Genomic DNA, 25,889 nt, shown 5'->3' with positions numbered 1-25,889 from the left:
TTGAGCAGGCCATAATGACACTCAGTAAAAGTCATCAACCCTTCAAGACCTCAGAGAAATCAACTTCATGGCAAGTATTCAATGAGAAGACGACAAAGGACTGGAATGGACACAGAAATGTTAGTATGAGGAAAGATGGGAGTGGAGGCATGAAATCGTTTGCTTTCACAACGTTTGCTGCAATTGCTTAGTTGCATCCCAAGTGACACAATTCCCTATGTAGTGCACTACTTTTGACCAGAGCTCATAGGGCTCCCATTGGACTCTAGTCAAAATGTAGTGCACTACATAGGGAATAGGGTGTAATTTAGAATGCATTCCATTTGGATTACTGCAGAGTTTCAAGAGATGGGGGATGAAATCAACACAGTTACATGTCGTTAAAAAAAATTACGATATATCGTATCGCTTTTGGCAATATTGCAATATTATTTTTGCACTCGTTTTCTGTACCTGCATCAAAATTCCAGTATTTTTCCTTTACAGCTTGTTCTCTATCTTCTTTTTAATAGGGAACACTATTTCCATGACTGATGAAAACTGGTTTTCTCATGGCTCTCTCGTCTCTCTGACAGTTGAAGTCAGAAGTTTACATACACTTAGGTTGGAGTCATTAAACCTCGTTTTTCAACTCCTCCACAAATTTCTCTGTTTACAGACAGATTATTTCACTTAAAATTCATTTTATCACAATTCCAGTGGGTCAGAAGTTTACATACACTAACTTGACTGTGCCTTTAAACAGCCTGGAAAATTCCAGAAAATGATGTCATGGCTTTAGAAGCTTCTGATAGGCTAATTGGCATCATTCGAGTCATTTGCAGGTGTACCTGTGGATGTATTTCAAGGTCGACCTTCAAACTCAGTGCCTCTTTGCTTGACATCATGGGAAAATCATAATAAATCAGCCAAGACCTCAGAAAAAAATTGCAGACCTCCACAAGTCTGGTTCATCCTTAGGAGCAATTTCCAAATGCCAGAAGGTACCACGTTCATCTGTACAAACAATAAAACACCATGGGACCACGTAGCTGTCATACCGCTCAGGAAGGAGACACGTTCTGTCTCCTAGAGATGAACGTTCTCTGGTGCGAAAAGTGCAATTCAAATCCGGAACAACAGCCTTGTGAAGATGGTGGAGGAAACAGGTACAAAAGTATTTATATCCACAGTAAAACGAGACCTATATCGACATAATCTGAAAGGCTGCTCAGCAAGGAAGAAGCTACTGCTCCAAAACCGCTATAAACAAAAACCGACTACGATTTGCAACTGCACATTAGGACAAAGATCCTCTGGTCTGATGAAACAAAAATAGAACTGTTTGGCCATAATGACCATTGTTATGTTTGGAGGAAAAAGGGGGAGGCCTGCAAGCCGAAGAACATCATCCCAACCGTGAAGCACGGGGGTCGCAGCATCATGTTGTGGGCGTGCTTTGCTGCAGGAGGGACTGGTGCACTTCACAAAATAGATGGCATCATGAGGTAGGACAATTATGTGGATATATTGAAGAAACATCTCAAGACATCAGTCAGGAAGTTAAAGCTTGGTCGCAAATGGATCTTCCAAATGGACAATGACCCCAAGCATACTTCCAAAGTTGTGGCAAAATGGCTTAAGGACAACCAAGTCAAGGTATTGGAGTGGCCATCACAAAGCCCTGACCTCAATCCTATTGAAAATGTGTGGGCAGAACTGAAAAATTGTGTGCAAGCAAGGAGGCCTACAAACCTGACTCAGTTACAGCAGCTCTGTCAGGAAGAATGGGCAAAAAATTCACCCAACTTATTGTGGGAAGCTTGTGGAAGGCTACCCGAAATGTTTGACCCAAATTAAACAATTTAAAGGCAATGCTACCAAATTCTAATTGAGTGTATGTAAACTTCTGACCCACTGGGAATGTGATGAAATAAATAAAATATTAAATAAATCATTCTCTCTACTATTATTCTGACATTTCACATTCTTAAAATAAACTGGTAATCCTAACTGATCTAAAACAGGGAATTTGTACTAGGATTAAATGTCAGGAAGTGTGAAAAACTGAGTTTAAATATATTTGGCTAAGGTGTATTTAAACTGTATGTCGAGCAATATGTTTGGTTATAAGAAATAAAAAGCAATATGGTTGGTTATAAAAAATAACTTTGAATCGCAAAATACAAATCTCAGCATCAAAACGCAATACATATAGACTCATAAGAATCGCAAAACATATTGTACATGGTGAGGTCCCTGGCGATTCCTGGCCCTACAAGACACACAGTTATCATCTCTGAGTTTCCTGTTGTCGTATTGGGTGTTATTAAAGACAGCTGCTCAAGTCTGTAATAGATAGTTCCCTGTCAGTATTGGTTTAGTGAGAAGTGCTGGTCTGTTGGCCTGTGCTACAGCAGATTGCTTGTTTCTGGATCCCTTCTGCATACATCATTCCTATCTAATCTCCTGTTGTCAAATGAGTGATTTTGAAAGACAGAGGCTCTAGTTTGTCAACATCCCAGGAAGCTGCACTGGACTGATAAACTGAATAGTTTAACAGCTACACATTGGGTTATACACTATTGGCCCATTTCAGACTAGTGATGCCTATGCCTGCACTCATTTGCATTTGACAGTGACGATAATTCTTTAGACAAGAGTGAAATTATTCCTGGATTTTAATTAAACTTCAATTTAAGTTTGAGTCACACATAATGGCCATGTAATCACAATTTAAATCGATATTAGTTAAACAAAATATTTAGTTCTTCACAGACAAAATTATTCTTGGTGAACTCTAAATGACCTGTAAGAAAAACAACAACAACTAGAACGTGGTGTAGGCATAGACATGACTAAATTCACAGGCACTATATGTGTATAAGAGTGTGTATCGGCATGGTGTGTGTTTGTGTCTGAGTTCTCTGTGTGTGTGTGTGTGTGTGTGTGTGTGTGCTCACGCTGGCCTAGCTGTGCCTCGGGAACTCTTTCCCTGATCATTCGACAGGCGTCGTACACCATGGTGGAGGGCTCAAACTGCATGGTCTTCACCACGTTCCCCACACCAATCTTCAGTGACAGGGCCACCATGACTGCCGCTCTCAGTTTCCACCGCCGTTACACCTGCAGGGACAGCAGGGGACACACACAGGACAGGGGGTTAAAGGTTAAAAGACAACACCATTCATGAAGCATTACATAATTATGTTTATAACTTAAGACAGAGCTCTCATTTCACCATTAACCCTCCTCCTGTTCACTAGGAAGAGAGTGGGAGACTGTGGTGTTTCACTATTAACCCTCCTCCTGTTCACTAGGAAGAGAGTGGGAGACTGGTGTTTCACTATTAACCCTCCTGTTCACTAGGAAGAGAGTGGGAGACTGTGGTGTTTCACTATTAACCCTCCTCCTGTTCACTAGGAAGAGAGTGGGAGACTGGTGTTTCACTATTAACCCTCCTCCTGTTCACTAGGAAGAGAGTGGGAGACTGGTGTTTCACTATTAATCCTCCTCCTGTTCACTAGGAAGAGAGTGGGAGACTGGTGTTTCACTATTAACCCTCCTCCTGTTCACTAGGAAGAGAGTGGGAGACTGGTGTTTCACTATTAACCCTCCTCCTGTTCACTAGGAAGAGAGTGGGAGACTGGTGTTTCACTATTAATCCTCCTCCTGTTCACTAGGAAGAGAGTGGGAGACTGGTGTTTCACTATTAACCCTCCTCCTGTTCACTAGGAAGAGAGTGGGAGACTGTGGTGCTTCACTAATAACCCTCCTTCCGGCATGTAGTTCCTCCTCTCTGAGGGGACTTTACACGAGTTGCAGTTTCGGTCTAAAAGGGGCCTTAGTAGAAAAGAAGAACTGTCTCAGGGACAGATAACAGTACATGGAAATATCTAGTGGACACTGAATTGGGAACCTCTGAAAATAGCATCAACAGAACATCTGTGGCTTGATTATTACGTCAATTGAGTAATCAAAAGCAGTACCATACTAAATGAAAGAATACATTTAATACCAATAGGGAAAAACAACCCCATTTGCTGTGAAAAATATCCCTCAAAACAATCTCAGAATTTAGGGGAAGGTGTTGAAAGTTTAAGTTCCGAGGGTAAATCTATTTGGGTTGCCTAGCAACGTGCAGTGATGTGAGGGCGCCTGTAGCTAAAGATGGATTTCAAATCAGCCTTTCCTAATACACAGGGATGGAGGAGTATGTGATCAGACTTCTCCAGTCCTATTTACACCATCTCTAGTATCACTTCTCTACACCACATTACAACACAGGGAGGAGGAGTATGTGATCAGACTTCTCCAGTCCTATTTACACCATCTCTAGTATCACTTCTCTACACCACATTACAACACAGGGAGGAGGAGTATGTGATCAGACTTCTCCAGTCCTATTTACACCATCTCTAGTATCACTTCTCTACACCACATTACAACACAGGGAGGAGGAGTATGTGATCAGACTTCTCCAGTCCTATTTACACCATCTCTAGTATCACTTCTCTACACCACATTACAACACAGGGAGGAGGAGTATGTGATCAGACTTCTCCAGTCCTATTTACACCATCTCTAGTATCACTTCTCTACACCACATTACAACACAGGGAGGAGGAGTATGTGATCAGACTTCTCCAGTCCTATTTACACCATCTCTAGTATCACTTCTCTACACCACATTACAACACAGGGAGGAGGAGTATGTGATCAGACTTCTCCAGTCCTATTTACACCATCTCTAGAATCACTTCTCTACACCACATTACAACAGAGGGAGGAGGAGTATGTGATCAGACTTCTCCAGTCCTATTTACACCATCTCTAGTATCACTTCTCTACACCACATTACAACACAGGGAGGAGGAGTATGTGATCAGACTTCTCCAGTCCTATTTACACCATCTCTAGTATCACTTCTCTACACCACATTACAACACAGGGAGGAGGAGTATGTGATCAGACTTCTCCAGTCCTATTTACACCATCTCTAGTATCACTTCTCTACACCACATTACAACACAGGGAGGAGGAGTATGTGATCAGACTTCTCCAGTCCTATTTACACCATCTCTAGTATCACTTCTCTACACCACATTACAACACAGGGAGGAGGAGTATGTGATCAGACTTCTCCAGTCCTATTTACACCATCTCTAGTATCACTTCTCTACACCACATTACAATCTCAACAATGTTTCTGTACAGCACTGAGATATCAGCTGATGTAAGAAGGGCTATATAAATACATTTTATTTGATCAGCAACGTCCTTCTCTAGACAAAGAGGAGAGAACAAACAAACATACTGAAAAAGAGCAACACCAACAGCTGGTCTCTGAAAGAGGTGCCAGTTCACACTCTCTCTCTCACACACACACACACACAGGGTAGTGGGTCAAAGACACACCAGTCAGGGGCGTCCAGCAGAATGAAATGGTCCAGATGTGAGTTGAGGTAGACAGGAGTTTCTAGAAGTTGTCTTCAACTTGACAAAGAGTTCAGTGACAGACTGGGGTCTCCAACACCAGGCTAGGCCCTGGTAACCTGGTCCCTAGAGGCGTCCGTATGCTTCCCGGCCAGTCTGAGGCCACCCCTCAGAGCCTGCTTCCTCTCTAGGTTTCTTCCTAGGGTCCTGCCTTCCTAGGGAGTTTTTCCTTAGCCACCATGCTTCTACATCTGTATTGCTTGCTGTTTGGTGTTTTAGGCTGGGTTTCTGTATAGCACTTTGTGACATTAACTGATGTAAAAAGGGATTTATAAATACATTTGATTGATTGATTTGATTGAAACAGTTCAGAACAGTTCATGCATATATTATGACAACATTTTGAGATGTTTTTGTTGGTTTTGATCATTGGTGAGGATTTTTCAGATGTTCAGGCACACAACATCGTTTCTAGAGGCAAGCCGAAGTTCGGAGCCGAAAGTCTATGCCCCTTCCTCGGTGATTGGTTAACAGTAGAGATTCTTCAATAGTCTCTGCCCCTTCGTCGGTGATTGGTTAACAGAGATTATTCAATAAAGTCTCTGCCCCTTCGTCGGTGATTGGTTAACAGTAGAGATTCACTCAACGAGAGACCACACGTTTTCATGCACATTTTTTAAATTGAAAAATACTACACTAAACATCTTAGTTAGATATAAAATTGCGCCACGAAGATCTCCTCGGCAAAACCGTCAAAATTAATTACATATTTCTTGAGTTGTATTATTTTAAAAAGGAAGAATATACTGGCTACAGCATCTCAAAATGGACAAACAGTACTATTGCCGCAGGACAATAGACTCTGCCTGTGGTCGGTCGGGTGTTGGTAGCCTACCTCAGCTGTAAAACGTCAAAGTTTGCCTAGATGGGCTCCGACACCAATAGCGTCTGCTGGCCAAGAGTACCAAGCCCCTCTCAGCGTATTTTGAGAACCGCGTGCAATTTTACATGTAGAATCGTGTGAAAAATGTTGGTAGTCACACGTCTTACAGTGGGTGGTTCCTAAAACAGGGCAGACGAATGCAACATCCATATTCGGTGCGATGTGTGCGAGCCATTAGTCCCAGGGCCAGAGAGAGGGTTTGAGAAAGGGCTCGGAGTTGTACTCATGGGCCACTGTAAGAGTTTTCTTCACAGACAGAAAAAGACAGAGACAGAGAAATAGAGACAGCTACAGACAGAGACACAGCGACACAGACAGACAGCGACACAGACAGACACAGACAGACATACTTCGCATCCGCATGTGTCTCGCATTTGACCAGTGAATCAACTTACGAAGCATTTCGGAGAACACCTCAGCTGAATAATTATATAAAAATAATTCTGTGTAGCAAGAGTGATTTGACCCTCGGCCTAGACTCTGGACTGAGCTCAAACCACTTATTTATAACCGGTCAGTGATGACAGCACAGACACGAACAGTAGCTAGTTTCACAGTCACGACACCGACAGAAAGAGAAACAGCACCTAGGTCATAACATGTTGACTGCTGGCGTGGGTGAGGATCAACCATTTTAACAATGACTGTCTGACTGTAAGGGGTGGCAGATAGCCTAGTGGTTAGGAGCGTTAGGCCAGTAATCGAACTGTTGCCGTTTCGAATCTTTGAGCCAACTAAGTGAAAAAAATCTGTCAATGTGCCCTTGAGCAAAGCACACAACCCTAATTGCTCTTGTTACTGGCTCTGGATAAGAGCATCTGCTAAATGACTAAAAGGTAAAAAGCCAATAGCAACACACATCATGAGTTAAATCACATGAAATGGGCCTCTATCAAAAGTAGTGAACTACAAAAGGGACGGTGGTGACGTTTGGGACTCAGTTATTCATGAAAACTCATGTCGTTAGATAGATCAATACTCATGTCCGTGTTCAAATCGTGTGATAAGAATGTCAAGTCCCAGTAGGTTAACATATACAGATAATCAAAATATGATTAATACGACTGACGATATTCGGCTCTGGCAGAACGCAGAGAATGTTGAACTGAACATCAAGATCCAATTAAATGTTGTTTCACAAGCACAAAGCTGGAAGCAATTCACACCTCACACTCCCATCCCCCGCTGTGAGCTGAGGCGAATTCCACGTAGTTTTATCAAAATGGAATCCAAACTGTGAAGATTGAGGTTATCCTCTGAGTAAGTGCTTTAAATCCCTAAAACACACACAGGTACAATTTTCACACTACTGAGCAGAGACGAGCCGAACTGCGCTGTAACCGTGATGGAAATGACGATGTCCAAAGAAGATATCCAAACCAGCACAGTACGGTTGGGGTCGGAACTATTGTGTGAATCTAGCAATAGTAGACATGGTATTAAATAGTAGACACGGTATTATCGGGGGCGGCAGGTAGCCTAATGGTTAGAGCGTTGGGTCAGTAACCGAAAGGTTGCTAGATCGAATCTCCGAGCTGACAAGGTAAAAATCTGTCGTTCTGCCTTAACCCGCTGTTCCTAGGCCGTCATTATAATTAAGAATTTGTTCTTAACTGACTTGCCTAGTTAAATTAAGGTTAAATATATAAAAAAAATGTAAAAAATCTAATCAGACCCCCATGAGCTCATTTGCCAATCAGAAGCACATTCTCTGTCGAGTTTTGTCCCCGTTCTCCCAGTGTGGTCCGTCTCGGTCTATTGGCACTGGCACGGCTGTGTGTGGTGGGGAGACAGACAGACTGGCTGGCAGCCTTCCAGGGGCTCAATCCCCACTCTATATTAAGGGGAGAGGGTGGTTTACGGCAGGATTCTGACACCCGCTTCACAGCTGCAGTGTTGAAGAGGCTCCTATGGCAAGAGGCCTACTCATCATGTCAAATGACTTGTTGTAGATAGACAGGACACTGAAGTGATTACTGCACTGAGTTCACTTGATTTCTGAAGATCAAGAACTGGTAGAATCTACAAAATATTTTTGGGATATATTGTGTATATACACTATACTGTACATATGTATATACAGGTATCTTTTGGTTATTACTATGGCAACAGCCTACAGGAACAATAAAAAAACAGAATATTACAGTTAAATTAGAAAATGAGGAAAATGAATAAAGCAGTATGTATGTATGTATGTATGTATGTATGTATGTATGTATGTATGTATGTATGCATGTATGCATGTATGTATGTATGTATGTATGTATGTATGTATGTATGTATGTATGTATGTATGTATGCATGTATGCATGTATGTATGCATGTATGCATGTATGTATGTACAGTTGAAGTCGGAAGTTTACATAAACAAATTTTAAATGACTCCAACATAAGTGTTTCAACCATTCCACAAATGTCTTGTTAACAAACTATAGTTTTGGCAAGTCGGTTAGGACATCTACTTTGTGCATGAGAAGTAATTTTTTCCAACATTTGGTTCATCCTTGGGAGTAATTTCTAAATGCCTGAAGGTACCATGTTCATCTGTACAAACAATAGTACGCAAGTATAAACCCCATGGGACCTCGCAGCCGTCATACCGCTCAGGAAGGAGACGCCTTCTGTCCCCTAGAGATGAACGTACTCTGGTGCGAAGAGTGCAAATCAATCCCAGAACAACAGCAAAAGGACCTTGTGAAGATGCTGGAGGAAACAGGTACAAAAGTATCTATAGCCACAGTAAAACGAGTCCTATATCGACATAACCTGAAAGGCCGCTCAGCAAGGAAAAAGCCACTGCTCCAAAACCGCCATAAAAAAGCCAGCCTACGGTTTGCAACCGCACATGGGGACAAAGATCGTACTTTTTGAAGAAATGTCCTCTGGTCTGATGAAACAAAACTAGAACTGTTTGGCCATAATGACCATCGTTATGTTTGGAGGAGAAAGGGGGAGGCCTGCAAGCCGAAGAACACTATCCCAACCGTGAAGCACGGGGGTGGCAGCGCTTTGCTACAGGAGGGACTGGTGTACTTCACAAAATATATGGCATCATGAGGTAGGAAAGTTATGTGGATATATTGAAGCAACAGCTCAAGACATCGGTCAGGAAGTTAAAGCTTGGTCACAAATGGGTCTTCCAAATGGACAATGACCCCAAGCATACTTCCAAAGTTGTGGCAAAATGGTTTAAGGACAACCAAGTCAAGGTATTGGAGTGGCCATCACAAAGCCCTGACCTCAATCCTATAGAACATTTGTGGGCAGAACTGAAAAAGTGTGTGCGAGCAAGGAGGCCTACAAACCTGACTCAGTTACACCAAGTTTGTTAGGTGGAATGGGCCAAAATTCAAACAAACTTATTGTGGGAAGCTTGTGGAAGGCTACCTGAAACGTTTGACCCAAGCTAAACAATTTAAAGGTCATGCTACCAAATACTAATTGAGTGTATGTAAACTTCTGACCCACTGGGAATGTGATGAAAGAAATAAAATATTAAATAAATCATTCTCTCCACTATTATTCTGACTATTATTCAAACTTTTGACTGGTACTGTAGATATCAATGAGTATGTATGTATTCCCACACATGGTTTTGTAACCTAGCTCCTGCAGCAACATGCCCTATATCGAGCATTATGTTCCTTTAGGAATGCACCAATACCAAACCTCAGCACAATGACATCCATCATATTCCAATAGCTAAGCCCTTCAGATGGATCAATGAAAAACATTATATATGTGGTCATTTAAATTTTGGTGAGATGGTTTTGATGATCCCTGCTGGTGTCTCTGCTGCCTTACAATAGAACGCCTGCTGAAAGTTTGGGGTTACTACTTCGGTCAAACTGACTGGCTTTCAGTATCATGCCGAGTTCCCTGAACAACAGCCAAAAACACATTTACAGCATTAGGATTTGAATAGCATGGTCATTTCTTGAGTTGAGTTTTATGGGAAATCAGAGATTATTCTTCAAAATATATGGTTCTCCATTTACTTTTTCATCATGTCTAAAAGTGACTCAAGAAATTACCATTCTGCACAATCAATTGGGACTTGGATTATAAGATGAGTAATGATATGAATATTCAAAGTCTTAATTAGAACGTCACTCTGGCCGTTGAGTGTGTGAGACGCTCAGACCGTAAACCCATTGTATGAAACGCAGAGGTTTATAGCAGTGTTCAACTTTCATTAAATAGGAGGTTACAAGATGTGTATGAAGTTTGGCTGTATTATTTTATTACTACTCGAAGCAGTGATTTACACCAGTATAAATAAGTGACTGTGTCCAATACAATAAAGGACAAGCTGTGTGTGTGTGTGTGTGTGTGTGTGTGTGTGTGTGTGTGTGTGTGTGTGTGTGTGTGTTCTCTGGTTTTCAGTCAAAATTCCTGAGAAGAATACGTCTTTAAGAGTTGGCTGTAACTGTGTTTTTACTGGACATACCAAATGCATCCCAGATTTACACGAGATATAAAAATGACATGAAATACCAGTAATTTAGCTGTCGCCCCTTAAACCTCCGTTTTGACAGCTCCACTGTAAAAATGCACTGTATACAGAGCGATTGTATTTGCATTCTCAGTAGCACTTGTCATTTAGTTTTTTATTAAGGAATGGAGCAGTCCCCGCTATTGGGTTAGATAGAGATAGAGAGGAAAGGCAGAAGAGATGCTGCTGAAATAGCAGCAGGCCGGATTCGAACCCATGCTGCAGCAATATGTGTGTTCCAGACTCCATTTCTTTTGGTACAGACACTGAGAAATCGGACTTCCGATAGGCATTTATAACAGTAGGAGGTCGTTCCTTCTCTTGCAAGAACAAAGTACGTCCCTGCTCTGTACCAACGGTGTACTGACGAACCTGCCGTTTCTACTTTTAGAATCGCAATGCTTGTCAGTGGGCGAGAAATTGACTTTGAGACAATTAGAGAGCACAAACCTCCGACAGAAGTGACAAGAAGAATACGGCACTAAGTGCTAAGTAAGTACCTATTGGCACTCAGATTTTTCGATGCGTCTGATCCTTTAGACCAGCCCAGGCCAACTCACTAGCTCTTCTACGGTCTAGTGGCAAGGTGCAACTGCTGGGTGAGATTCTGTAGGATATAGGTTACCTAATGCTATTGAGTTTGAGGAAGGCAGCACTACTTTCAGTCTACATTTCTCACAGGCATAGTACATGCCTGCTACAAGGAACATAGATAGAGCGCGTGCACTGCAAGTTGTTCCTTAAACATGGGAAACATTTTTTTTTGAGGCAAGCGATGTACCACACCATTAGGATGGGAACTTTAAAGAGTTCACAAAGTTCAAAGACTAGCCCACACAACCAGCCTTTGTTCACCGATTAAGTTCAGAGAACATCTAAGAAGATTGGGGATTGACAATGGAAGCTATTTGAACAATGACATTTTTACAGGGAAAAAGTAGAATTAAGAGGGAGCGTGTCTTCACAGTTCCACATGCTAACCAAATCATCTGGAGCCATGTTCATTTGTAGACATTTACTACAGTGGCAGTCCTTCTCTCTGACTACTGTTTGGACAATGAACCATTTGGAAGAGGTCCAGAATGGAGGCAGAGACTAAGGCTAAGGACTTGGTCAAAAATAGACTACATTCTGGCCCGGAAAAAATATAAAATTCTTGAGACAGTGACCTCAACCCCACTCAAAGAATGTAGCTGTCCCTCTCATGAAAACCCACCACTGAAAATAGATGCACAAAAAGCCGCTTGAGAGCTGACAAGCGACGAGAATACAGCAGAGGACGCTCTGTGGTGATATGTATTTCAGTTTCACTTCTTGTTTTTGTTCTGCATTGTCATGTGCAGAATATTTTGAACGTGGTGGTCAGGGTAGGGCAGGGGGACATAAAACGTGATTTGTTAAATGTTATTATGATGGTTCTACACATTAAATGCTTCATCTTCGGTTTGGTACATTCCCCAGTTCAAATAAAGCATGAAAATCAATTCCAAAATGCCTTGCTACAGTTTTTGCATTCTAGGTCAGGATGTTATATAAAGGGTATTAGCATACAGCAGTACATTTACTTTAAAGTGCCACTCATTTACAACAGCGACCTGACCAAGATAAAGCAAAGCAGTGTGACAAAAACAACAGAGTTACACATAAACAAACGTAAAATAAAATAAAAAAGCACAGTGCACTTTGCACCTGCCATTTGAATGATAAGGGACATTATCACAAACACCATCATGGTAATGACATTCTACCTACACAGTGACACGTATATATGGTTGCCAAGGGCAGCCAGGCATTCCAAAACTGTTTAACAATATAGATGCTTTTAAAAATGTTCTTAGTCACATGCTTCATAAACAACAGGCGTAGACTAACAGTGAAACGCTTACGGGCCTGCCCGTACTCCCTTTACTCCCATGGTAACGTTATGCCACGCCCCCAGGTAGGGTACAGCTGCAGGGTACTTTACTATACCCAAGGACCAGGTTAAATGAACCTCGTGGTTTCACTCTATACCCAAGGACCAGGTTAAATGAACCTTGTGGTTTCACTCTATACCCAAGGACCAGGTTAAATGAACCTCGTGGTTTCACTCTATACCCAAGGACCAGGTTAAATTAACCTTGTGGTTTCACTCTATACCCAAGGACCAGGTTAAACGCTGCGATGATGATGGAAAGCTGTGGGCTCCGGTTACTCCATACATGTGTGTTCGAAGCACTTCACCGTAAGTCTTAAGCTAACACTTGTTTGTTTCTAACTAGCCATGTGTAATGCCTGTGTAAACCTGGATATTCCCACAAGTCGGTGTAGATATCACCATAGGCTAATTTGGGCCATTTGGTAGGGTTGTCGCCCAGCTGGTCTCCGGCAAGTTGAAAGGACATATAGGCAAGGCTAAAATAATCAACTTTTCTAAATACCTAGACCGTTCAATGGCAGGGCAAAGTTACGCAGTATATCTAAAACTAGCGACTTAGATTCAGAGTAACTTCTCTTGCTTGCCAGCCAGCAAACGTCAGTTAACTGGTGAAAAAGCTAAGGGTAAACAAACAGTGACGTCAGTATAACGCAACAGATTTACGAGCTTCACTGTCAGTGTTAGCAGGTCGGGTAACACAGAGTGGCAGAATAAGCATCATGCAAGTCATTTATTGTTGTGATAGCCAAGTACAGTATGTTAATAACGACACTGCTGAAAATAATTATTGAAACGAGAAAAAAAAAAATCAAGTGTCAGTAGTTTGCTTAAGATGATGCCAAAGTTTGGCTAATTACATGGGAGTAACCGGGTACCCTAATCGATGCCGTGGTCAAATTAAGCCACACCTCGCCACGTGTATCTAAGCAGAGACAAAAGGAGAAATAATAGAAAATTACACGAAAAATAAATAACGATAACTTGGCTATATACACAGGATACCAGTCCTGAATCGATGTGCAGGGAAACGAGGTAATTGAGCTAGATATGTACATATAGGTAGAGATAAAGTGGCTGGGCAACAGGATAGATAATAAACAGTAACAGAAGCGTATGTGATGAGTCAAAAGAGTTTGTGGATAAAGCGTCAATTCAGATAGTTAACCAAATAACCAAAATTGCCAATGTATTCAGAGCTCGGAATTTCCAATCAGATTTTAGAGCGGGCTGTGGCCACACTGGGCCACGCCACTGTCGTCATGTGCTTCCCACAGTGGGGGATGATTCCCTGATGCAGCATAAAGCTTCAAGAGAGCAAAATGGGGGATACTTTCACAACATGACCGGCAACATTCAATTGTGTCACTTCACTGAATACACTCAAAGTTACCAAATCCCCAAAACATTTTTGGTATGCTTTCAGATTTTATACCAAAGAAAATACTAAATCGTCGAAATCTTATACTGCAATTTTCTAGGCCTTTGTTTAATTTGAACATTATATTTTAAATATGCTCCATTTAAAAATAAAAAAAACATTTGAATGCTCTTCAGGGACAATAACAGAGCCTTTTTCAAACCAAAGGCTATTCAGGGAACATCAAGTTATTTGTGTGGAGCTCTTTCCCTCTACAGATGCTCTGAGATGAGGTCGTAGAGGTCAAGGAACAACATTCAAATACAAAATGGCATTTTTACACAAAAGGAGGAACTCAGTGGACTAGAATCAAGATGCCTCTCCTTCAATTATAGCTCTACGTTGGTATCTCTTTTTCTGGGTAAAACACAGTGTTGAAAGCAGAATTCGTTTTCCAGTGATGCACTTGTGGCCACTGATAAGAAAGTATAAACAATACACCAAGTCAGCTTCATAAGAACTTAAATACAGTTATGGCTTCGAGAAGTTAAGTCTTCACCTCACCATTGTTATTTTATTGTGTTACTAAAATAAACTAAAAGTCATTTTTTTAAATGTAAATATTTTCATAACTCTATTTTCTTTTAAATGGTTGGTATAGGGCTTGTAAGCAAGCATTTCACGGTAAGGTCTACTACACCTGTTGTATTCGCCGCATGTGACAAATCAAATTGGATTTGAGCACTGGTAGAACAATTGGTTAACTGCACCTCATATGTTGAGATTACAATTCACTTGACTGTCTTGCAATGTTTGAAGACAAACAAACTTGCACTTGTGCTCGCAGCCACACACAGCGGTCAGTCAGAGCTGCACAACTCAGTGAAGGTGTCAGAAAAACAACGTTTTTAACACCTGTAGCTGTAGGTTGTGGTCCTTTGTATCATGTCCCCTACAAGACAGACAGACCTATTTCAGTCCTGTTCAGTAGAATATCTGGGTAAGACAAATGATTCCTTGACAAACACACAAACTGCACTTTCTTTCAAGACCTTGTGATAAGCCAACCCCATCAGTCAGCCATTGACACATTCGGAACAGGGTCAATCACGGAGTTGTTTAGACAACTTTAGTTGGGTCAGGTCAGGGTCAATCACAATGTTTTTTTTAGATCGACCTTCAGTCCGGTCAGGTCTGGTTTTACGTTGCCGCTCAGACTAAACAAAGGCCTGGTTTTGAATATTGGTGGGATTGGTCAAAGCCTGGAGGTGACTACTACAGACTGTCTATTACTGAGAAGTCTGTTTGACAGTCTGTGGGTGGGAGATATCCCCCCATAGCACACAACCCACTTTGTCTAAATAGTGGATGCATTATTAAAAGTGTGAGTGACATACTCACTTTAAAAGTGAACAAAAATATCAGCTCCTAAGTGAGACTTTACTCATCTTGCCTCAAGAAGGCACTCGACATCTTCTTGTCTGGTAAGTTTAACAACTTAAATGTATATGTCCAATTTAAGCAGAGCAATGCTATGAGAGACTAATCAAATATAGTTTAAATAGTTTGAAGAATGACATTATCCAAGCTAAAAGGAGACCTACTAACCAGGATACCATTGTAAGTAGTGGTCTCTGGGTAAGGTATTCTCCACACAGCTGTTTGCTCCTCAGCTTGTTAAAATGGGCCCGACGGTGCCAATTATGCCTTCAGTCTTTTAGTCCAAACGACACACCAGTGAGCTCAACAAGTTGTCACAAGACGGGATTGACATTAAACACTTCTAAATTGTGACATCACCAACCGTGTGATAAGATACCCAGTTCTGAATCTGAGCCTCCTGTGTTGACAGAAGCCCCAGTCTTCCTTTAATTAAAAAGCTACAACTCAGCCTGGACAAATTAATGCACTCCCATCCAGATCCACTCTGGTACAGCCAATGGCAAAGATCAATGGAATGAGTAATTACATTAACTTGATGACAAAGATGCCGGGATGATATCACATCAACTCAATATTAGGAAGGTGTTCTTAATGTTTTATACACAGTGTAGAGTGGTCATTTATAGGATCTCTGTGCATGAGAGGAAAATGTGTATTGATTTTCTTGCTGGTGTTGACATTTTTATTTCCAAAAGGGGATTAATAAAGTAATATCCATCCATGTAAAATACTTGAGTAGAGCTGATAGTAGATGACAGTAGAGCACAAGGTTACAGTCAGTACCTGATAGAAACTGGTCTTAATGGGAGATGTCCTCCCAGTCGGTTATGGCGCTGTAGGGTTCTTGGCCCGGCTGCAGAGAAACAGAAGAGAGGAGTTTAGTGTAACCAAGATCAATCTTTTCATTAAACTGGAACGAATGATTGAGATTGTCATTTAAGCAGCAATGTCAACAAGTCCAAATTAGATTGATATCCAACGGTGAATATGGAATCTTCTGTGATAATTATCGTTAACAATCTCTTAAATAATCTCCTTTTTAATCATCTTTCCATACTTAAAATGGTTGTATGCTTTGTTTTCTTGAAAGACTGACCCAAGGTATAGATGCAAATACAAAACTGGCAAAAACACAAGACATTTATGCAATACTGCTGCTCGACTACACTGGCTGCTTAGAAGTGACGGTCCTGTCGATAGCTTCTCAGAAACACTGTCATACAAAATGCCAAAGTGTGTCAGGGTCTGAGATGAGCGGTGAAGGTTTGACAAACTGTGGTTGCGTCCCAAATGGCACCATTGCCTACAAAGTGCATTTCTTTTGACCACAGCCCCATTGGTCCTGGTTAAATGTAGTGCACTATATAGGGAATTGGGTTACATTTGGGATGGGCCATGTAACTTAAAACAGCCCTGTGATGGATAGTGGTGTTGAAACATGACTGGACACATCCATTATGAGTCATTTAAAAGGCAATAGGCAGCGTGAAGAACAGATAGTGTTTTCTCTAGTGGTCACATTCATATTTGTCACATGAATTACAAATAATGAGAACGGGGTCATACACAGGGTTCACCAGATAAGAAAGCATTACAACACACACACACTTTATCTTTGGGTCATCATACTGTAAAGCTGTGTGTATTTCCTTTCTCCACAGTTCATTTATTTACACTAGTATTTCAGGTTAATATATTGCTTTTAAATAATATTACCACTTTAATATCACATCCTTGGAATATTCAGATACAGAGGGAATTACACTATTAGATATAAATATGACAATGATTAATACATTTGTCAGGACTTTCATAACAACTAATACTGCCCCAAACACATACACCACACACACACAGAAATTATTCAGACCCCTTGACTTCTTCCACATTTTGTTACAGCCTTATTCTAAAATGGATTAAATTGTTTGTTTTCTCCCCCTCAATCTAAACACAATACCTCATAATGACAATGCGGTAAAAAGTTTGTAAATGTATTAGAAACATTTTTTTTAAACAAACTTTGTTACATAAGTATTCAGACCCTCAATTGAGCTCAGGTGCATCTGTTTCCATTGATTTCTACAACTTGACTGGAGTCCATCTGTGGTACATTCAATTGATTGGACATGATTTGGAAAGACACACACCGGTCTATATAAGGCCACACAGTTCACAGTGCGTGTCAGAGAAAAAAACAAGCCATGAGGTCGAAGGAATTGTCTGGGGAAGGGTACTAAAACATTTCTGTTTGGAACCACCAAGACTCTTTCCTAGAGCTGGCCGCCCGGCCAAAGTGAGCATTCGGGGGAGAAGGGCCTTGGTCAGGGAGGTGACCAAGAACCTGATGGTCACTCTGACAGCTCCAGAGTTCCTCTGTGGAGATGGGAGAACCTTCCAGAAGGATAAACATCTCTGCAGCACTCCACCAATCATGCCTTTACGGTAGAGTGGCCAGAAGGAAGCCTCTCCTCAGTAAAAGGAACATGACAGTCCACTTGGAGTTTGCCAAAAGGCACTTAAAGACCCTCAGACCATGAGAAACAAGATTCTCTGGTCTGATGAAACCAATTTTGAACTCTTTGGCCTGAATGCCAAACGTCACATCTGGAGGAAATCTGTCACCATCCTTACGGTGAAGTATGGTGGTGGCAGCTTCATGCTGTGGGGGTGTTTTTCAGCGGCAGGGACTGGGAGACTAGTTATGATCGAGGCAAATATGAACGGAGCAAAGTACAGTGAAATCCTTGATGAAAACCTGCTCCAGAGCGCTCAAGACCTCAGACTGGGGCAAAAATTCACCTTCCGACAGAACAACAACCCTAAGCACACAGCCAAGACAATGCAGGAGTGCCTTTGGGACAAGCCTCAATGTCCTTGAGTGGCCCAGCCAGAGCCCGGACTTGAACCTGGTTGAACATTTCTGGAGAGACCTGAAAACAGCTGTGCAGCGAAGCTGCCTGTCCAACCTGACAGAACTTGAGAAGAGAAGAATGGGAGAAACTCCACAAACACAGGTGTGCCAAGATTGTAGCATCATACCCCATTCGACTTGAGGCTGTAATCACTGTAATTAACAAATAACTGAGTAAAGGATCTGAATACTCATGGGAATGTAATATTTCAGTTTTTTATTTCTAATAAATTTGCAAAAATTTCTTAAATCCTGTTTTTATTTTGTCATTATGGGGTATTGTGTGTAGATTGAGGGGGGGGGGGGGGGGAGATTTAATGCATTTGAGGCTGTAATGTAACAAAATGTGCAAGTTCTCCCACTTAAAAATATGAGGCCTGTAATTTATCATAGGTACACTTCAACTATGACAGACAAAATGAGAAGAAAAAAAATCCAGAAAATCACATTGTAGGACTTTTAATTAATTTATATGTATGTATGTATGTATGTATGTACACACACATATATATACACACACACATACATATATATATACACACACACACATATGTATGTATGTCTCTCTCTATTCCGGACTTTGACATTGCTCGTTATGATATTTCTTAATTTCAATTTTTTCAATTTTTACTAATTTCAATATTACTACACCATTGGAGCTAGAAACATAAGCATTTTCGCTGCACCTGCAATAACATCTGCAAAATGTGTATGTGACCAATTAAATTTGATTAGAAAACTAGCAGTTTCAAGGCTCTTAGTCGACATGATTTTGAAATAAAGAATGAAATGAACACTCCACACTGCTCTATAAATACAGGTGGCTAGCCCCATAGAAAGAAAACCATCGTCATCCAAGGTCCGACTCCTGATAATCCCCATTATGAGTAATCTGTTACAGTTGCTGTCTGAAGAGGCCTTAGAAGGCCATTGGAACACTGTGAGCCTTCTTTCGCTCCTGCTCTCTCTCTCCCTCTGGCCTGGCTGCAGCTCCTCCTACTTCTAGAGGGAGTGGCCTGGCTGCAGCTCCTCCTACTTCTAGAGGGAGTGGCCGTGTGTGTTGCACGTCAGCAGTCCCAGACCAGACCGACCGAGCCCCTCCCAGGGAATGAGACATACATGGTACGCCCGCTGACTATTCAGTTAACTGTTCTCTCTCTCTCCCTCTGTGTTTCTCTTTCTTTAGTCTCGTTCTCTCTGATAAACACTAGTTTGAACTCCTTTCAAGGCCTGGAACTTTACTCAAACCACAAATATTTTTGTCATCATCACTCAACACAAGCCCCTGATACAATACAACACTGCAACGCACCATTCATTATTTTGGTTTGCTGCAATCATCTACCATAGATTAAATAACATCTCAATTGAAAAGTTGTCCATCCCGGTCTATTTTTTGGGTTCTAGGTGATTTGAGTGTCAGTCATGCCTGGGGTTCATTTCCAGGCAAGCTGCGACTCACCCTCTTTGGAATGCCACGGAGTTGTAGCTAGCTCCCTACTCACTACCTCAGAGCGTGATGTCATTTCCTGTTTCAAAAGCCCTCCAACGCCATAAAAGGGAATTTTAGCCATCTGTAGGCTCAGAGAGAGAGCGAGAGAGACTTTTCCCCAGCCGGGATCTCTGTATCCTGTGCAATTAGCTAGTAGTAAAGGAAGGAAGGGTTTGTTTTGCTTATGAGAAAGACGCAGAGCTACTACACCAAAGCAAACAAAGAAGTTGTGTTTAGGCACAAGTTGTCACAAAGGAGACGGAAGTTATTTCTAATGATGGGCAAAATGTTAGACCTACCATGTGTTTACTTTCACACTAGCCTAGGCGAGGACACATCCCTCAGAGAAAGTGCATGGTGATGTGTAAGGTATCCGTCTTCTGATCATCTACAGAACATACTGTATAACATTGTGTCTAGTAGTATCATTGACACCAAATATCTAAATCATTCCCTCAGCTTATGCTACAGTGAGTTCAATATCTCTTACTTTTAATACATTGATTTATTTATTTTGGGTACAACTGAAGTCGGGTCCATAGTGGCTCAATAAGTCTTACCCAGGTCTTCAGAGTTTTGGTGTCCTGTCTGAGCCAGTTGACGTATGAAGCAACTAGCTGCAGCTAGCCCACTATTGACGGGAGTGGAGCGCTTCCCCACCCTGTCTGAGAAAAGGAAGTCACCGGCCAGAGCTGCAATTATTGCAGCGTTTCCGCTGCCGAGTAACACAGAACAAATAATACAGTCACAGTGCATAGCTTTGACACTACAGAGCCTATCACAAAGTATTCATACCCCTTGACTTATTCTACATTTTGTTATGTTACAGCCTGAATTTAAAATGGATGAAATTGATTTTTGTTCTCACCCTTCTACACACAATATCCCATAATGACAGTGAAAACATTTTTAGAAATGTTTGCAAATTTATTGAAAATAAAACACATAAATATCTTATTTAAGTAAGTATTCACACTCCTGAGTCAGTACTTTGTTGAAGCACCTTTGGCAGGGATTACAGCTGTGCGTCTTTCTGGGTAAGTCTCTAAGGCCTTTCCACACCTGGATTGTGTAACATTTACTCATTGTTCTTCAAGCTTTGTCAAATTGGTTGTTGAAAATGGTTGTCTAGCAATGATCAGGTCTTGCCATAGATTTTCAAGTAGATTTAAGTTAAAATTGTAACTCGGCCACTCAGGAACATTCAGTGTCATCTTGGTAAGCAACTGCAGTGTAGATTTGACCTTGTGTTTTAGGTTATTGTCCTGCTGAAAGGTGAATTTGTCTCCCAGTGTCTGGTGGAAAGCAGACTGAACCAGGTTCATCTCTAGGATTTTGCGTGTGCTTAGCTCCATTCCGTTTCTTTTTTATCCTGAAAAACGCCCATCCTAACGATTACAAGCATACCCATAACATGATGCAGCCACTACTATGCTTGAAAATATGGAGAGTAGCTGCGATGCAGTGCCCTAGACCACTGCGCCACCCGATAAGCCCCATTAAGCACTTTTTAACTCCTGAACTTATTTAGGTTTGCCATAACAAAGGGGTTGAATAGTTATTGAATCAATACATTTCATTTTTAATTATATAAAACATGAGACATAATTCCACTTTGACATTATGGGGTATTGTGTGTAGGCCAGCGACAAATCTCAATTTTAAAGATCAATATAGTTACATATTGCAATATTATTTTGGATGATATTATATCGATAGCTTGTTCTCAATCTTCTCCAACACTGAGCCAACATGTTTTCAGCATATAACTGATCATAACTCATTTGCTCATGGCTTCCTCGTCTCCCTGCAGCAGACATATAGTAAGAAATATGTTTGGACCATCAAATCGCAATAAAATCGCAGCACTGAATTGCAATACATATAGAATTTTTTTTGTGACTAATTCCAAGCATCTGTATATACAACTAGGGCAGGGGACATCAAATTTGCAAAACATATCTTATCGGCACCTCAGTATGGGGACAACATCGGTCCCGCAGTATGGGGACAACATCGGTCCCTCAGTATGGGGACAACATCGGTCCCTCAGTATGGGGACAACATCGGTCCCTCAGTATGGGGACAACATCGGTCCCTAAGTTCCCTCAGTATGGGGACAACATCGGTCCCTCAGTATGGGGACAACATCGGTCCCTAAGTTCCCTCAGTATGGGGACAACATCGGTCCCCAAGGTCCCTCAGTATGGGGACAACATCGGTCCCCAAGGTCCCTCAGTAGTATTGGGACAACATCGGTCAACTAAGGTCCCTCAGTATGGGGACAACATCGTACCCCAAGGTCCCTCAGTATGGGGACAACATCGGTCCCTAAGGTCCCTCAGTATGGGGACAACATCATACCCTAAGGTCCCTCAGTATGGTGATAATATGGTGAGGTCACTGAAACATTCTGAAACAAATCAATAGAACTACGCACATTATATAGTTTGTATCTTTGCTGTCTTATATCGAATTTTCCAAGCCTGGAAGAGATTACTACTATCAGAGCCTGTGCAGACTGCAGAACAATCATGACAGGGAATCGTAGAGGCTATTTGTGATGCATTTTAACCTGCTGATACATACTGTACTGCTGTCGAACAAATGTTTTTGCATAACAAACATACTCCCAAACACCTCCTGTTTTTCACAAAACAACTCCGTAATGTCCCATCACCCACTTACCATTATGTAAGTACAAAGATATTTGCATTTTCTAGAGATAGAATGTGGAAATAAGCTAATAGGATTTAGAAGTTTGATTTACACTAGTATATGGAGCTAGGCCTAAATACCAGTAACACAAAACAGATGCAGTCTGCCTTTAAAACCCTAGAACAAGATGTACAATAACTGAACTGAGATATATCTCCAAATATTTAACGATCCGTATATACGGTTAATAACTATACTGTTGTAGAATTTTCTAGAACTTAAAATGGTACACTATTGAAGTTTATTTGCTAATCGTCTATGGCATCTCCTTGGTTTCACGTAAACAATATACTTGCTCATGAGTGGAAAGAGGTGCCTCTTTTTCTATCCAATGTGGTAATATTGACAATATTTCTGTCCATTTGGGGGGGGGGGGGCTTTTGGGTCAAGATCACCCCCAGAGGTAAAAGATTAGAACCAATACTTTTCTCACCACTCGACATCAATCAGCCAATCACCTACAGAGAAACTTGGGGGGCATCGGAGGGCACTCCATAACAAGGTGACACCATGGTGGTAGTTTTATTTTGGAGGGCCTCGTGTCACCACTGATATGAAAATATAGCTGTGTGACATGAGGATATGCTCCCTCGCACTTGCCAGCATAACTGAACCCCGTAGCAACTCCAACAGGCGCCAGAGAGGGAGAATGGAACCGACCAGATCATTCAGTGTGAGAATTGCTAATTGGGAAAGAAGGAGTGATATACACTCAACATGCAAAGCAAGTAGGGGACTGTGGAAATATGACCATGGCCCCCCTCACATCAATTAGGCTAGCTAGTCCAACCCTGTGTGTCTCTCTAGGGCCCTGCCTTACCTTGGATCACACGTAAAGATCTGAAAGAATTGGATAGGTACAATATTAGTACTACGATGAAAAATCCATCTGGCACTAGCCTATCAGAGGGCAAGGTGGAGCTATGACCATAATGCCTGGATACAGTGCATTCGGTATTCAGACCCCTTGACTTGTTCCACATTCTGTGTACTTTCCGAACGCACTGTATCCAGAACTTTCAGAACTACCTGAGGTGTCTAGGACAAGAGGTTGTTTCTGGACTCGGTCCAGGTCTCTCAATCCCACTGTCAAAAACCCCTTTAGCACTACCAAATCAATGAGGCACCATTCACTTTTCAGGAATAATCAACCTCGCAAAAGGCTCTTGCAAGGAATAAAGATTAGACAACCGAGGCTCTGGAAGCAACATGAAATCCTTCCCAAGCAGACGGGAGACACCAAAACAAGAAAAAGGATGAACTATAATAGACTAACCCTCATCATTACCCATCCTGCCCTGACCACCATCAACACCCAATCAGAGATATGGACCAATGAAGGTAACCCTAAACCCTACCGGTTACCCATCTTGCCCTGTCCACCATCAACACCCAATCAGAGATATGAACCAATGAAGGTATCACTCTCTCTAATCTAATCCAAACCTCCAACCCCACAATCAATTTAGTCAGTGGAAAATCCATCTTGGAGAAGTTGGACTGGATCTTTTGTAGTGCTTGCCTGGCTACCCAAACTCCTTGCTCCGGCCAAATGCTACGCCTACGGACGTTAGATCCAGACTCATTACCTCCCCAACGATTTCTAGTTGGTCCCAGAAACTGATGGGTTGGGCCAGAGCCAGAACACACACGGGTAAAGCAGCGTTCTTGAAAATTCGGCATTGGCTTTGATACTCTGATTGGTTAGAGGTGATCCAACTTTGATTTTTACAATACCCTCATTTTGACCACAAACGACTGAAGTATGGATCGAACAATAGAGCAGTTTGAGTTGTCAGGCAAGTGTAGAGCTAGATCCAGATACTGGTAGGAATATAGGATGACTAACTTTCCTGATTGTGCGGGACAGTCCTGCTTTTGGCCCTTTGTTTGTGCAACCAAACAATTATGTCCCGCATTTTTAATCAACAAATGAAAACACCACTTATTTACAAAAACTATTTCAGTCAGACTTCCCATTTATTTGATGAGAATTGCCATTCCAACCAGTCTCTATTGCGGTCACGTTGTGCTCAATGACAAGATCATAAGGATGTGGTAGTGGTGATGTTGAACACTTTTCCAATCAATGTGAGATCTGATAATCTGTGCAGTGCAAGAAAGAGGCCAAAGTCATTATCGTCTAGTACTCCCACTTGTCCAAGATCCAACAGCATAACGGCTGCTGACATGTGTCGAGGCGAAACTGTGCAATATTCCATCTGTTCACTCCATGTCTCACAATATCTACAACCTCACAGAACAGCAGCCTGCCTAGAACAGCCGGGCATAATTTATGACTACCATCTAGTTGAGAAAAATCTATATTTTTCTATAAATGGACAACAAACACCTAGGATTTCAAGGTTTCCTCAGAATTTCACATTGAAAAGGAGTGAGTGTAGACAAATGAGCAAGGTGTTCAGTGAAGTAAGTCCTTGAATGCGTTCTGAGCTGAACTCCTCACCATCCTTCTCTGTAAGATCAATGAGAGGTTATGGTACAGTACTGGAAAATTACACAATAAACCTGAGGCTCTTACAGAAGTAGTACTGTACCTCCAATGAGTTACAATTAAGGCACTAAAGTTCTTAAAGCAGGTAACATCAGGCGAGTTATATGGGAGCCAGGCTAAGAATTAGCTCAGTCAAGTGAATTTGATAATCCATTTAGCACCAGGGCTTCAAGTTCATCGTGAATCTTTGGTCTACGATGTTCATGTTTTGGGGTGTGGCTGGCGAGTCTATGATACATCTCCTTTCAAGGTGTATCACAGAATGATCCTGCAGGTGAAGAACCCGGATGTGGACATCCTAGGCTGGTGTGGTTACATGTGGTCTGCGATTGTGAGGCCGGTTGTACTTAGCCAAATTCTCTTAAATTAAGTTGGAGGCGGCTTATGATAGAGAAATTAACATTACATTTTCTGGCAACAGCTCTGGTGGACATTCCTGCAGTCAGAATTCCAATTTCACACTCCCTCAAAACTTGAGACATCTGTGGCATTTGTCATGTGACAAAACTGCACATTTTAGAGTGTGGCCTTTTATTGTCCCCAGCACAAGGTGTTGTTTAATCAGCTTCTTGATATGCCACACCTGTCAGGTGGATGAATTCTCTTGGTAAAGGAGAAATGTAAAGGAGAAATGCTCACAAACAGGGACTTAAACAAATTTGTGCACAACATTTTTGAGAAA

At 41.6% G+C, this 25,889-nt stretch overlaps 1 protein-coding gene across 2 annotated transcripts in view; it reads right to left on the bottom strand.

Annotated features, from left to right (window-relative positions):
• tln1 (talin 1) overlaps positions 1–25,889 on the bottom strand; it is a 135,978-nt gene that overhangs the window by 87,977 nt on the left and 22,112 nt on the right. For both annotated transcript variants that reach the window (XM_031802434.1, XM_031802435.1), the window contains exons 2-3: positions 16,355–16,424; positions 2,943–3,105 (exon numbers count right to left, since the gene is read on the bottom strand). In XM_031802434.1, coding sequence (XP_031658294.1) covers positions 2,943–3,072 — 130 coding nt within the window. In that variant the 5' untranslated portion in view covers positions 3,073–3,105; positions 16,355–16,424. The remainder of the gene's footprint in view (positions 1–2,942; positions 3,106–16,354; positions 16,425–25,889) is intronic.

The sequence above is a fragment of the Oncorhynchus kisutch genome, linkage group LG23 (assembly GCF_002021735.2).
Source record: "Oncorhynchus kisutch isolate 150728-3 linkage group LG23, Okis_V2, whole genome shotgun sequence".
NCBI lineage: Eukaryota > Metazoa > Chordata > Actinopteri > Salmoniformes > Salmonidae > Oncorhynchus > Oncorhynchus kisutch.
This window is presented reverse-complemented; position numbering and strand designations above follow the sequence as displayed.